Source organism: Protomyctophum parallelum (assembly GCF_964188405.1).
Source record: "Protomyctophum parallelum genome assembly, chromosome: 15".
Taxonomy (NCBI): Eukaryota; Metazoa; Chordata; class Actinopteri; order Myctophiformes; family Myctophidae; genus Protomyctophum; species Protomyctophum parallelum.
The window spans coordinates 20,482,081-20,498,162 of record NC_139710.1 but is presented as its reverse complement, the minus strand read 5'-3'; the positions used below and the strand labels follow the sequence as shown (position 1 = coordinate 20,498,162).

Here is a 16,082-nt window from a genome sequence, read left to right as displayed (position 1 = left end):
CGGTATGTGTATATATATGAATCAGTTTTAAAAAGTTGAAAACTAACATGCAGTATAGGTTCATATTGCTTCATTGCCAATTAAATTGGCAACGCACACGCACACACGCACACACACACCACCCACCCTCCTCTCTGTCTCCCTGCATGCCCACAACGCTGCTGCTGCAGGTTGAATCTATTGCCCCGAATTTCCTGTCACATGATTCGAAATAGGATCCCTGCGTTCTTTACTATCTCTCTCTCCCTGCGCTTGTGTCAGTGGAGTGCAGGGACCTGCCTTGAAGTTCAGGGACTTTTAACGCGGACTTGTAGGAGCGACTTCTCCAACAAAACCAGACAGAGCATCAGTCCCAACTTCAGTCCACCTGAGACCGGCGACGATACTCTCCGACTCCGTGTCCCAATCCCGCTTCCGTCTCTCTCTCTTCTTCTTTTTAGCGATGGATTCTTTGACAATCACCGCTGCCATCCTCCTCGCTGGCTTTCTATCTTCGGCAGCTTTCAACAAACACTTCGAGACCGGTAAGTCAGATGATGATGATTCTTAAAAGGGAATGCTCTCTCTTTTTTGTGCTTTTTAAAGTTTTGTTTATTAATTTTAAAGTGGTCGCATTTGCGTGTTGTTCGATTTAGTTCAGTTGCGCGCAGCGCACTGAACCAAAAACCTAACAGAAAACGGCACCCACGAAACGGAAGACTGAATTCCATTCGCATGAACTTCATTCATAGTTTAGTCGTTGTATAAATAAACCACATTATATTGCTGGATGCAGTGATGAGGAGAACTGTGTGCGTATGTGCGCTCTCGGAGTAGCCTATACGTGTTTCCCAGAGAAATCCAACCAGGCACCAGGCAACTATTTGTAGCCTATTATGACTTCTCTAGTCTCTGACACTCTGTCCAATTCCAAAACAACAGCCCGTGTGCGCCAAGAGTCCCGGACAGATGTGCTTGCCTCTGCAGTGGCAGTGCAGAACATGGGGCATGTGACAGGCCTGTCATAATGCCCTGCAGTAGCAGCAGCACGCAATAATGCCAATATATAGCCTTTTGTTTGATTGTAATTGACATAAAGGAGCCGGAGGGCGGAGGGGGAATTTGTTTTGAAACCGGTGAAGTGTTTTGCCATCCACTGAGATGGTAAGACGTACGGCACTGCGGATCGCATTTCTTTATTACTGCCAAACGACTGGTTATAAGTGAGCTATTATTGGGTGACACATCAAAGTGACATGCGACACTATAATAGCGACGGAATTGTTTTTTCAGATAGGATTGTATCAGTATTGCCAGGTGTTTAATAGCCTAGTACTACAGCAACATCTAATGTGTCCCCCCTCCTCCCTAGATGCTGTTTTTCTTGAATCAGCCAATAATTTCCACATATACAGTAGTTTGTTTAGACAAATAAAAATCATTGAAGTATATAGCCTATATGTATGCCACGGACTGCAGGACTACAGATGGAGCTCCTTCCAAACGAGCTGCCTTTCTCCTCAGAGAAGGGAAGAATGTATTTTAATTTGAATATCTAATAATGATGACCGCACAAACCAAAACTTCTCCTGCTGTAATTTGTGCTGCGTTTCATGTTGAAACGGCAAATCCCCATGCTTTCCTTTTTAATTTTTTGTCTCTTAATTATACCCTTGGACTGAAATTAGAGGGCCCACCATCTGGGCCAGTGCGTAAGTACTCCCATGTGTACCTATGTATTAACAAAGTATTTAAAGCTATGGTATTCCCCCCTCTCAATGGAGGGGGATGAGGGGGGACAAAAAAGGCAGAGTTTACCCTCAGTGCAAGTCAACTGTGCCATAGTCACTGTACACTAAAACAATAATTTAAACAGTCAGTGGGAGCAAATGGCTTGAGCCTGTTTATGAGTGCAACTCTTTGCTCTATTCTGGATGGGTGTCTCAGACTGTCCCCATGCACTGATTTGACTGTCCCATACATACAGTAGGAGTCACATGGGTGACTTCTTCAGATGAGACGTATTCATTGCCATACTGCGGCTACATGGTTTATACGGATAGCTTGCTGAACATCATCATGGCCATGCAGTGTTGTGAAGGGTCATCTATTATCAGTGCTTCTAAAGCAGTTGCCTATAGTTCTCCCACTTTTAAGATTTTTCAAAAGTGTTCAAAAATAGCAGATGTACAAGCTCGCAATGTGGCGCGAAGTGACATGCTGTCAGCTTGTACAAAAGCTTTAATAGCTGATCCACAAGCTATGAGCTTGTGCATCTGCTATTTTTCAATAGCCAACGCTAAAATCTAATACTGATGCTTTCCCGGTTTTATAGTATCAAAATCTGTTTTAAGCACACAAATCTTCTATGGGGGTCCCTATAGCACATATGACAAAGATTGAGAAGCACTGATCTAAATCAAATACACACAGACAGGAACACTTCCCTGAAGTGGGTTTGTTCACATCTCGCAGTCCCTTGACGCAGGGAAATCCTGTTTAATCCTGTGTTCATTTGACTAGTTAACCATGCACTTCAATCCTCTTCACTTAGTAAAACGGCCCTTAGTTGGCTCCGTAGTCTATAGGCCTACTGTATACCAGATCCGCCGCATAAGTTTCTGGTCTACAAGTTGCAACACGTTGTTGCGAGCTTACAGATCTGCTTTTTTGGGGGGCGAATATTCCCCCCCATAATATGGAATTAAGCCTGATAGTGAAATCAGCCGCCGTCATTGTGAGACGTTGAGCTTGTAGATTTGTGATGTTTTGGAAAAGCTTTTGGCCTCTGTATGATGACCCGAAGTATAGGGATGCCGGGGGTTAATGTGCTTGAATGAGGATTGTGTTTCCAACTTTCCAAATCATATCGCGCAGAAATGGAGCATTCTTATTTCATCTTATGCAATGGGATTATCATGCTGCATGCACACACTCAGTGTCTCTCTCTCTCTCTCTCTCTCTCTCTCTCTCTCTCTCCCTCTCTCTCTCTCTCTCTCTCTCTCACACACACACACACACGCACACAGGCAAATAGCTTTAAAGGGTCGGAGAAGACTTGCGCTGGCGGGTGAAAGACTAAAAGCACCGTTTATGCAGTAGCCTACTGTATACAGTATGTCTGCACACATCTCCCATATAGCCTAATACCATCCCTGTCCGGGTGGAAACCTCATATGTCCATAACTGTGGTATACCGTTCAGGATTCAAATAAAAACATAGCAAAAGTAGCACATCTACAAGCTCAAGTATGATCAAGTATAGGGCGTTCGTTAACCCATGCTGGACGGGAACCCCTTTTGGTGTTTTAACTAAGCATTATGTTATACCTTAGCTACTGAAAAATAGCAGATCTACAAGCTCATAGCGCGCCACCGAGTGGCGCGCTACGAGCTTGTAGGTCTGCTATTTTTGAAATATCGTGAAAATGAGGCACAAATCTTTGAATATATATTCTTTCAGAATATATATAATAAATGTTTTAATTTACCAGAAAACACAAAAAAGTAAAAATGTGGAGATAAGAGGTTTCTTCCTGACAGCGGCAACGATAATGTAATGTACTGTAATGTACAGTAATGTAATGTATATGTAATGTACAGTGCAGTGACGATCTGTCTCTCCTCCGTAATTCACCTGAAGGGACAATATTAGAGCAATTATCTTTGTCATAACTTGTTTTGTGGAAAGGTTTCAAAAACGGCAAAAACCGCCGAACTACAAGCACACAGTTGTGAGTTTGTACATCGGTTACTTTTGCTCTTCATCGTACAAGTATATGTATATATATATATATATATATATATATATAGGAATTAAGTCATTAACACAAAAAACACTGGAAAAACACAATTGCGTGCACATGTGGGGGTTTCAGAGTTGTCACATGCAAGGGGTTGTGGGGGCTCCAAGGTAAAAAGTCACCTTGAGGCCTTTTTGAAGACAAGAACCATGTTTAGACACCCAACATGCTTACTTCTGTCTTATTATTATATTCAGGCCTGACGTTTGCTCACTTGGCAGCCGCGCCAGGCCCTTGACATGAGCACACACACAAATGGAAGCCATCTCCTGTCAGAGAGCTGTCACGACGAGGTGTAATTGAGTTGCACCGAGAGGAGCCGGTAATGTTCGGGGAGGTTGTCGGCGCCGCGAACAAGCCAGAGCCGGTTAATCTGCAGGGAATTATTCTCCTGTTGTCCTTCCCCTCTCAGGGGATTTGCGACGGTGTCGTTGATGGGGTCGGGGGGGACGGGACGACGGGACGGGACGCTTGCCCTCTTTTCAGGCAAGAGTCGTTGCAGTCGCGTCACGCTCACACACATTGACTCCTTTTTTTGTTTTGTGATGTCATGACATGGCAGAGCGAGCAGCACATTGTTGGAACCAGCATGGAGCTTACACACTTTGAAAAGGGCTGTGTTTATGTTCAGTAGCAGGGAGAGCAAGGTGTGTGTGCGCGCGTGTGTGTGTGTGTGTGTGTGTGTGTGTGTGCGCCTCTAGGTCTGTCTGACTGACTGCATGCACACGTAGGGGAAATCCTGTCCATTCCAAATCTCCTATCGCTATCAAAGGCAAGATGGATACATCCCCTGTTTTTGCCCTATAGAACAGGCAATGTTGTGGTCCTCTGTGGGTCATCTTTAGAGGCGTTTCTTCCAATTAGCCGTGTGGAGAAACATGAACACAAATAGCATAGAAGGGAGTTTCTCAAGTAGAGTCTCGATTGAGGGCAAGCTGTGACATTTGCCTGTATGGAATTCACTCCGAATATCGGATCAAAGAATGCCGTGGCTGTCAGAAATAAGGCCTGTTGTAGAAAAACATGGGGTTGCTATCTGGGTGCGTTCGATTCCACTTTGGAGTGATGTGAGGCAAGACGTGTATTACAGGCTTTCCTTCTCTCCTCCAGCAACGCTTGCCTCCGCCGAACTAGACATGCATGAAATAACTTGTAAGGCTGCACTGGAATGACGTGCAAAACGATCGCTCTGCGTTGCGACGATGCGTCACATCAAACTAACTCGCTGCAGATGAAGCAGTGACATTATTTCCAGACTCGGTTTGTCTAGCATGCGCATGGCGGTGGACCTGGTCCCTCCCTCCCTCCCTACCTCCCTACCTCCCTCCCTACCTAGGGAGCCCGCTACCATCCCCACTGTCCTCCGCTCCCAGTCCACCTGCCCCTTCGAAGCACTGCAGGTTGTCGAACAACAGAGCGGAGCCGGCGGGTCCGGGTGAGAGCGAGTGTTTCCCCCCCTCGTATAGCTTTGCCGCAGCTCAGATGAAGCTGCTGGAACTGGCAACCCGCCGCCTTGTGCTTCTTTACCGCCGGCCGGGCCAGCAGAGCTTCAGCGCAGCGAGCCTGCTGCGCTCCGTCAGGGCCATCACACCCAAACCGCAGAAGACAGCGCTGGCCTTCGCCTTGCAGCGGGGGAACAGATCGGCCGCTGCCAGAACGCTGGCTTGGATCAGAAATGCAGCACATGCAGCACTACTGAGCCACTGCACAGTAGCTGCGATGGAGATACGCATTATAGCGTATCGTTGCTGTCGGGCAGAAACATCCTATCTCCATATTTTAACTTTAACTGAATCCTGAAAAGTAACAGTTTTGGACAAGTTTCCGCCCAACGGAGATGTTGTGCTCAGTATAACATTTTACAGCCTGTGTTTACTGGGCCTTGACGGTGTAAACGGCAATCTGTGAGTTATATTCCTGATTTAATCATCGCCTGACGTCAATAAAACAATAAATTAAAAAGGTTGGTGTAGGGGGTAGATAAGCGCTTATCTACCCCCTAGCCTACTCTAACTTTTATTTTATTTTATTTGTATGGACGTCAGCCGATGATTCAGCAATGTACAGGACTAGAGGCGTGGCAAGCGACAAGCCACTCCCCTTGCGCGTCTTGTGCAGTTGAAATGCCTTTAATTTATACCCACAGTCAACTGATCAGTGATCAGTAGGTCAATCAGTAGGTTAATTTATACCCACAGTCAACTGATCAGTGATCAGTTAGTAGGTCAAAGCAAAGAATGCAGGGCTTCCTTATCTTGCCTCACCAGGCATGGCCAGTTCTGTGGGGTGGCACCACCGCAACACCTTGTGAGCTTGTAGATCAGCTATTTTCACGCGCAACCAAGTATAAATCAGGCGGAATTCTTTGCGTCAATCCAAGACGCAAGAGAGAGAGAGAGAGAGAGAGAGCAAACCAGGTGAAAGCTTTCCCTATACCGTGGCCTATCATTAAACGTGTGTGTGTGTGTGCGTGTGTGCATGCGTGCGTGCGTGCGTGCGTGCGTGCCCACATGTGTGTAAGGTTCAGATGTGAGGTCTTAACCGAGGCCATCTGGAGAGTCCATAAACCCCCTGTGTTCCTGCTCCGGGTTTTACAGGGGCCACGTCGAATGTCTGACCCCACAGGTCTCACATCCTCCCCCACTGACCCTCTCCACCCCCACCACCACCCGTAAGGGGCCGTTCTGGTGACATTTGTGCATTCTTTGAGACACAAATGGATAAACTAACAACTGAGGATTTTACTGTGTGGCCTCATCCCTCTCACGCACGCACGTGCACACAGTGACACACACACACACACACACACACACACACACACACACACACACACCCGCTCCTGTATTGGCCTCAACATAATCTCCCCCGGCTCTCTTCGTGTAACTGTAGTCTAGCCTCCATCAACCTCCACAACCCCCAGGACAGAGAGATCTTTGTGTGTGTGTGTGTGTGTGTGTGTGTGTGTGTGTGTGTGTGTGTGTGTGTGTGTGTGTGTGTGTGTGTGTGTGTGTGTGTGTGTGTGTGTGTGTGTGTGTGTGTGTGTGTGTGTGTGTGTGTGTGTGTGTGTGTGTGTGTGTGTGTGTGTGTGTGTGTGAGAGACGCACACAGAGAGAGAGGGAGACACAGAGAGGGACAAGGCGCGATCCCTGTGTTAGAAGATAATAACAGAGCATCCTGTGCCATCTGTGGCAACGTGAGCATGATGGCGGCGACAGGGATGGAGTTGGGAGGAGAGGAGAGGCCGTGGCTTCTCCCTCAGGAGGTCAAACGTACAGTGAGAACCACCGACGACGACCCCAATCCCCTTGGTGCAGGGAGGGAGGGTGGTCTGTAGGTGGTCTCAGATGTGGGCCCTGCGGTACCCCTCATTCTTCCGGCTGGGAGATGGAAAACCTCTCCTCCTCCTCCTCTTGACAGGCTTCTGTGCAGCAGACACTGTTCAGACAAACCACGCGGCTAGGATGTGTGTGTGTGTGTGTGTGTGTGTGTGTGTGTGTGTGTGTGTGTGTGTGTGTGTGTGTGTGTGTGTGTGTGTGCGTGCGCGCGTGCATACGTGCATATGTGCGTGCATACGTGCGTGCGTGTGTTGTGGTTAGGCTGCACAGTTGCTGGACTTGACTGTGTGTGTGTGCGTGCGTGTGTGTGTGCGTGCGTCTGTGCGTGTGTGTGGATATCATGTATGTATGATCCTTTGTGCTTCTTTTGTGCATCTCGTTTCACTACAGTCTGGTCTTTGTTACATCCCCAGTCAGTCCGGCTGCCTTCCTAGTGCTAAACAGTAAATACGTAGCCAGTCAGTCAGGCCTTTCCTCGTCTCTATCTATGCTGTCCATGCATAACCAGTCCTGTGCACACACAGTCATATCCTCTGTGTTCATTTTACTCAGAGATTGCACCTCATAGCTTCTTCATTTGATTGCTTTCTTGTTGTGACGGGATGTTCTATAGCTAGACAACATAAATACATTATTTTATCTGTTGTCCTTGCCGAGTGTAACCTAGACCGCAGTAACGAGCTTGCTTTATGAACATGTACGGTGGCAATTTAAGCATTCATTACATTATACATCTACGAGCGCTGTGTGCTTGTAGATCTGCTATTTTAGGTATGGGACACCATCGTACGACTAAGTATACATCCATGGTTAGGGTGTGAAGAGACAAAGAGACAGGGGAGATGAAGAATTGGAGTCTGAGTGAGGGAATGCCAGAGATGCCAGGAGGAGAAAGCTTGATAGCTTTTCCTTTTTTAAATATCTCTACACTCCCTACACTCAGCATGCCCCGACTTGTAAAGAGACGCCAGCATTTAGAAGAATACTCTTGTTTACTTGGCTGAAAGTGAGTTGAAGTTGGCTCGCTATCTGCAACAGAAAAAAGACTGTTACTGTGCACGGCATGTGGCTCTGTGTCGAGCAGCTGGCCAGTCACTTCCTCTTGACCTCTGGGTGGTGCCCCGTGAAGGTCACGCTGCGGCCGCCGGTCTCCAGTCCATGCCAGTGGGTTGGACTGGCCAGGAAACCACCGACCGCCGGTGAGATGGACAAGCAGACCCAGCTATTATGAACACAATCACGGTCATTACCATACCACTGTGATTGTTCCTCCAACTGTCATGTTGCTCTGAAGAGTTCAAAGGCTCATACGTGTTTGATCAAAGCATCTCTCTCTCTCTCTCTCTCTCTCTCTGTGTGCTCTCGTTTTTTCTTCTTCCTTTGTTCCCATCAATTCTTTAAAAAAAATCTCTCACCTTGTGCAAATCACCACCTGCCCGGCCGGTTGGCATGCAAAGCGGCTCGGCCCGGCCCACCACTTCAGTGTTTGTGCTGGTGGCAGCAGCACAAGCAAGTCGGCCCCCCTACTTCAGAGGTGGCAGGGCATGACAAATGTCAGTCATGTAAAGCATGGAAAAATAGGCCTCTCCAAACAAAGTGGTGTCAGGTTGACTGCGTCAGCTCGCTCCCTGAACTGTCGAGGCGGCCCCCGCAGGACAACATGAAATTAAGTTGTCAAGTAGCCGCCCGCTCCGCCAATCCCAGGCCACCGCGTCCGATCCAGAGGAGGCCACGCAGCCCAACTGTCAAAGGGCGAAGGAGATGAACAGCGTTTAGGCGGGGGAGAGTGCACTTGGCTGCTGTTGTTCCATCACCGGGGCTAAAGTAGTGGTTTGTTTCGTCACTCAAACGTCAGACACAGTGCTGACACTTCAGATCAGCTCTGTCGGTTTCCGGAGCTTGGAGCAAATTTTCTTTTCCTAAGATCTTTCTCAACACATGAACCCTAGCATCCCTATACTGGGCATGTCACAATAGGGAGAACATTTTGACAAAAATAGGCAAACGTTCAATGGAAATAGTCAATCTACAAGCTCACAAGGTGTCACGTTGCTACACATTATAAACTTACAGTATAGATCGACTACTTTTGCCATTGGATGTACAATGAAGTATGTACTATGTAGGATTTAAGTGGTTAATGCCCTCTTCCCTGTTGATCCTCCTCCAGTGAGTATTCTTTCTCCAGCTTTCTTTCTGGACTCTTCCAGCGTTTCTACACTCGTCCAGTCATTTGACTGCCATTATGCATGTTCACCAGCCTGCTTATGTATACCTCCCTGACATTTATTTTGCTTATGCATGAGGAGCGCCACTCCGGGCGTTGCCGGGTGACATTCTCAGGCCTGCCGGGTCCAGCAGTCGGAGCCCATCAGCGGAAACACACTCCGGGGCAAGAGGGGCCAAATCAAACCGTAATGAAATCCCATTGTGACCCATGTTCCTCTATGAATTCTATTAACTCCCAACATAAACAATTGTTTTCATTATCGAAACGGGGAATCTGCGCTATATTCACAGGCCCTGGAGGGTAAACAGAATAAAAACAATATATGATTTTCTTTATTGACAGTTTATGGATTTATATGAGTTTAAATTCTAGATTTACTGGCTTTGGGCACTTTCGTAATAAGACTGTGCTGCTCATTGGAGCTGCGGAGGCCTTTGCTTTTATCTTCCTGATGAGAACATACGTACAGCATACGTACAGCAGGAGAAGAGACTTTTGCTTTGTTGTGTTTGGTTCAACCCCAAACCATGAAGTTCTCTCTCGTTGTTTCTCTTTTTGCACACTATTAATAAAGACTCGACATTGTACGATTGAGGTGAACGAGGCTGTTATTCTTCCTTTGATTCAAACATGTAACATATTCCAAACATCACGCCAAAGATTGGTGGGGTGTTTCGCTAAAAAAAAAATCTCCAGTGACCGACCACTGACCAGAGTTTCAAAGCAAACATGTATTTTTGCGGTGTCACATGCAGCTCTGAGTTTTGAGAAGCGTAACCAGGAACATAGCGGGGAGGATATTGAATTGCTACTGTGTGAGACATGACCTGTCCAGTGAACTCTGGTTCCTTTTATACTGCTAGTTGTGTTTGGGCCGGGGCCACTGAGGTCTAGTGCTCCGGCGCGGCAGAGGAATGGCAACCACTTTAAATAAAAAGAGAGTAATTTGGCTGCAGAGCCCGGGGGCCTCTGGTGCAGGTCCAGCTGCAGAAGTTTGTGGCCGAAAAGGCAAATTGTCGCCTCCCCCCCCCCCTTTTTTTGTTGCAGGAAACGCCCACAGACAAGAGCTATGTTGACAAGGCCGAGCAAGTGGACATGGTTAAGTGGACAGAACAAACATTAGGACAAGGAAAGGGAGCAGATGCAGCTAAGTGGACAGCAAACAAAGGAGCGAGCTGCGAGGCCAGTTAGTGGGCAGAGCTAAGAAGCCATGACAGGGAGACGGACAATGAAGAGAGAGAAAGCACACAGAACAGGGATGGGATGTTGCATTCTTTTTCTCATTGTGGTCTATTGAAAGAACATGGAAATAAATGTCCATTAACTGAAATGGAGATGTTTCTCCGCTGAATCGAACTCTTGAGTTAACTCGACTTAAGCAATTCAGTTATATAATGGCCTCTACTTTAGAAGCACACAGGAACATCTTGGTTCAGTGTTGTCACAAACAGTCATTGTACTTGGAGCCGTGGAGCCAGTGATATCCCGTTGCAAAGTGAAGCTTTGAAAGAGGTGGAACCCAAAGGGGGATGAAACCCAAGTCGCCGAGAGACCCTGATTTAGTTGTCTGTCCTGTGTGTGTGTGAGGTGAATGCAGCTCCCTGAGGTGAAAACAAACGGGCCGGGCCTGCAGTATAGCCTACGTGGCACCAGCCCGCGACCAACGTCAACCGAGGGCGGTCACACTCAGCCGGTGCCATGAAACGGGATCTGCCGCCGGCCCTCAATGGATCCTCCGAAATGGATCCCCCTTCTCAGGGACTGCAGCAGTGGGATGCCCCCCCTGTCTCCTACCAGAGCCATCTGGTTCCCAGTACTGCATGCCTCTTCCCACAGCCACACAAACCACAGTGAAAACGGATCGCTTTCACAGTCGAGATCAGGAACTGGAGACTTGGCCGGTTTAAAAGGAGGTTGAATGCCCAACGCTTTGGTTCACTCTGTTAGCAGCCTTTTGTGCTGCTGTTATTGTGTCCTCGGGAGCATGTTTTGTTGCGGTTTATCTGACAGCCTTTTGTGATCCGATACAGCAGTATTGCATGCGCTGTTCGCTCTTTGACTGGGTCAGTCAGGCGAGATAAAAAAAAGGGGGACACTTAGTTCGAACATAAAAATCCTGAAGTCGGGAAGTTGAGATGAATGCATACTTTTTGTTTGTTTCATTCACAAATCCTTGCATTTTGATTAAAAAAGGAAACTTGCACTGTAGTGCAGGGGTCTTCAGCACAGGGTCCGGGACCCCTAGGGGTCTGTGAGGACACATTTCTACAGGGGGCCCTTATCTCCCATCTTTGTGTGATAGGAACTTCATTTTTCAGTAACCACTTGAATCCCTATTCCCTATTCTGAGGGGAACATTAGCCAGCAAATCTACAAGCTCACAACGCCTCGTCTCTCTCTCTCAACTAAGTGGTCCTTGACCTGAACATTTTTTAAGACGACTGCAGTCGGGCCTAAGAGTGTAAAAGCGGACCCATACGGGTCATTATTTCTGATTCTTTAAATCCACAGAGGATGAGATTTGAAGCTCTGTTTTGAGGGTCATTGAGCGAATGAGCGTAAACCTCTATTTCAGGTGCACAAAATAAAACATATTTTCCCTTTTGCCTATTTATTTATATTAGTTGAAATCACAATGGAGAGTTATTTTGTGTTGTCTTATCTCCCTGAGGACAACATGTCGTCTCTGTCGGATGGAAACTTCATTATGACTATTATTTTTCAGGATTCAAATAAATTGCAGATCTATAGCAGCTCACAGCTTGTAGATCGGCCATTTTTGTGCGACACAAGTGTGATGAAGTCATTTAATGCCCCTAAATGACAAAAAAGGAAAAGGAGAACAGACTTCGGGTGTTCGTTGAGGGTGTAAAAGCAGACCCGTACGGATCACTGCGGACATCATTCTGCACAGAGCCAAATGAACTCTCAGGTTCATACAGCGGTAGAGGAGTGTGCGATGAAGGTACAACAGTGCCCTTGACTGCCGCGTAACCCTCCCAAATTCCATTCGCAGCTTTTCTTCTGCGGGGGGGGGGGGGGGGGGGGGAACCCGGATTAACCCATTTTGGGCGAGAAGTGGGAACCCATTTTGGTGTTATAATTTAGCTATTGAAAAATAGCAGATCTACAAGCTCATAGCGCGCCACCGAGTGGCGCGCTACGAGCTTGTAGGTCTGCTATTTTTGAAAAATCGTGAAGATGTTTATTTCAGAAAACTGGAGGATTTAGAAGATTTTTTTTTAAATTTCGAGGTCAGGCCTGAATGGGTTAAAAGTGTAGAGAAAAGGAAACAGACAGAGGAATACAGGCAGGACGGGGCCAATGCCACCATGTGCACTTTACAAAGATAGACAAAACAAACACGACGGGGCCTTTACTTTTCTTTCTCTGATGTGCTCGCCACTCTCTCTCGCCGAAACAGGCGTGCTGGGGATTCATTGGACACAGATGGATGCATGTTTGTGTGCTCCGCACATGGCTCTGCTGAACAACACTGGGGAATGGAGTAACAGTTCTGGGGCTGCCTTGATTGAACTATACTAGACTTTAATGTACAGCACTATCCCGTGGTTCTCAAACATTTTCATTTCAAGGACCCCCGAATTGATTTTCTTTCTTCAAGAAAACAAATATATATATATATATATATATATATTCCTTTCAAGATTCCTTGAAAATGGCAGATGGTTGCGATGCAACGCATTATGAGCTTGTAGCTCTGCTATTTTCAAATAGCCGATATACAGTATCTAAGATTAAAGTGGTTAAACTGATTTTGAACACATTTTGCTGAGGAACTCCTTCAAGAACCCCTGGGGGTCCCCGGACCCCTCTTTGAGAACCACTGCATTATGCCACGGATCCCCATTTTTCAATCTCTGGGACCCCAATGTACACTGTAAAATCCTCACCGTTTATTTACTCTGAGAGTGTACAAAATGGAACAAATTGAGCCCATAAAGGTCCATTAGTTTCCATTTTACACTTACAGGTCCGTTAAAGGAGAATTCCATGCTAGAAGGCTTTCTTACCTTTATTTGTAGTTGTTAGGTCCCCACCAAAGAGGTCCAGGTGTTATTTTGTGCAAAAGCGCATTATTGGCTATTTCCCCTACTAAGCCCTCAATGAATTGAATTGAATTTAATTGAATGGGCATTGGGGTGTTGTGCTAATTCGCTTATTTCCATCGCTCAAAAATAAGCGAATTAGCACAAAATCCCAACCCCCATTGAGGGCTTATATTAGGGGAAATAGCCAATAATGCACTTTTGCACAAAATAACACCTGGACCTCTTTGGTGGGGACGTAACAACTACAAATAAAGGTAAGAAAGCCTTCTAGCATGGAATTCTCCTTTAAGCCTAATTTATGCACGATGGTGTGTCTCGCCACGAACGGCCCGAGAACAGCGCCGCCTGCAAGCTCACATCCAGGGTGCTTTATGAGCTTGTAGGTCGGCCATTCTTGGCGTGAGACACTGTCACGCGACTAAAGTATCAATCTGGCTTTAGGGTCATTTCGACCCCTGGTTGTCCCCTAACCCTGTCCCCACTTTGAGAACCCCACTTTTCCATGTGTGGTGTGAGTCCGTCTCCATAATGAATAAACAGGGGGGAAAAAGTCCCAGCATGTCATTTTGTTTTAATGGTAGCATTGTATTTTAATTTTATTCACCAGCAAGGGAGGTCCCTTCATTTCAACCCCAAGCCCTTTATTTATCCTAGTCAGACCTCATCTTTCCTGCGCCCTGTAATCACGCAAAAGGCCTCAGAGAGAGAGAGAGAGAGAGAGAGAGAGAGAGATGTGGATGAGGGGGGGGGGGTCTAATGGCTGCACACACATGCCCCTGAAACGGCACTGACAGTGCCTTAGCTCTAACCAAACCACATATAATTAACATTCTCCACATGCCAGCTAACCTGAGCACAAACAGGACGATCGAAAACAGGTGTGTTTAGCAACAACCCCCCCCCCCTTCACTTCTCTCTCTTGTTCTGTAACTCACCTCACCTGTGTTAAGAATCGGGGATAACACTTCAATCTAAGCTGACTAGAACGCCTATTTTTGGAAAGTCCAAAGATATTTGGCGAAGCGGGAAAAAAAGAGCTTGCCAAGTATAGAGGCGACTTTTACCACACGAGGGCTTATGTGTGGGAGTTGTCCGGGACGGGTGTCTGGTGTCCATCGGCGTGGATGAGGGATCCGTTTGTTATCGTTGGCAGCGACATCAAACATTGTTTGTGCTTTTACATTGATACTGTATTTTGACGCCATTAACTTGGCACTTTTTGAATGCAGGACTTTTACTTGCAACATATAGTTGCAAGTATTGTTTTTATTGGTGTGTGTGGTGGTGCTACTTTTTACTTAAGTTAAATAAATAATAATCAGAGAGAGTACTTCTCCTCCAGCGCTGGTTGCTGCACGGGAGTCTGGCGTCCATCGGCGCGTATACTGTATGAGTGGATGAGGGATCAGTTTGTTATGGTTGGGGAGACATGAAAGGCCGCTGAGCGGCTTGGCATGGGGAGCCCAGTTGTTTGCAGAGACATACCAGGCCTCTCTACACAGCATGTCACACGTTTAACCACTTAAGCCTGACACCGCCATACAATGAAAATAGCCGATCTACAAGCTCTCGACCGGTCCACGACTGCGACGCGGTGTGAGCTTGTAGGGCTTGCTGTTTTCACTGCCCAACAGCTAAATGTGATTAATACATGTGTGTGTGTGTGTGTGTGTGTGGTGCCAGTGATGTTGTGTGTTGCGCGCATGCGCCTGCATGGGGGCATTCGTGTGGGTATGTCTTTTCCATCTCCACATTGGTTACATCCTAAAACACTGTGGCTCCTCCGCTGATGAAAATAGCTCCCTTTCTTTCCTACTGTAAGTCCCATCAAGGGATATCAGGAAGGACAGAGAGGGAAGGAGGGAGAGAGAGGGTGAGAGAGAGACAGAATGATGTGGGTAGACGTTGAGATTAATGCATGTTGTGTCACTGCATGTGTTTATCTGGGGAGATCTGACGTGAGCTGGCTGACAGGGAGATCATCTTACCATCCATTTGGACGAGGACATGGGAGCAGAGCGGGGCTGAGAACGCCCCCATGCAGCGCAAGAACAGCCATTAGCAACAGTCAACCATCATGTTTTGCATCGCAAGCCATAGATCCTCCTTCTGCTTATCAAAGCCCCGAATGCCACGGAGAGCCCATATGGAGACATGTTCTCTCCCTCCAGAACTCACGCACGCGGCGCACAGACGCACACGCACACACAAGCAAGCCACAGTTTGTTTGTTTCCTAGTATAGGGGCCCAGCACGCAGCTGCACCGCAGAGCTCCTTTTTCTGTGTATATGCCCAGGCCTAGCCCGCGGTGTTTGTAGGCGCTATCTGTTGTGTTTGCTGTTAATTTTATGGAGCCAGGGCTTTGTGCCGGCACCATCCATAACAATGGGAAGTGTTAAAGTAAACCAAGTGTTATACTTCAATGGCGCTGCGCTGAGCAAGATGGAGAAAATTAGAGCTGAAGGGGAGAGGCGGGCCCAATCTGAGGGATCGTTAAACCACTTAAACCCTTTGCATCCGAATTGTGGGGAAAGCTTTTCATAATATACACTAGCATAGAGACTGATGGACTCTCTCTCTGTCTCTCTCTCTCTCTCTCCTTTTCTCTCCAGCTGTTTTCTCTCTTCCCTCCCGTCTATCATATCATTCCAAATGGCTTCAT

General features: G+C 47.0%; 1 protein-coding gene across 2 annotated transcripts in view; it reads left to right on the top strand.

Moving 5' to 3' along the window:
- Positions 1–213: 213 nt before the first annotated feature.
- kremen1 (kringle containing transmembrane protein 1) overlaps positions 214–16,082 on the top strand; it is an 86,919-nt gene continuing 71,050 nt past the window's right edge. For both annotated transcript variants that reach the window (XM_083784116.1, XM_083784115.1), the window contains exon 1: positions 214–524. In XM_083784116.1, the coding sequence (XP_083640242.1) occupies positions 443–524 (82 nt within the window). In that variant the 5' untranslated portion in view covers positions 214–442. The remainder of the gene's footprint in view (positions 525–16,082) is intronic.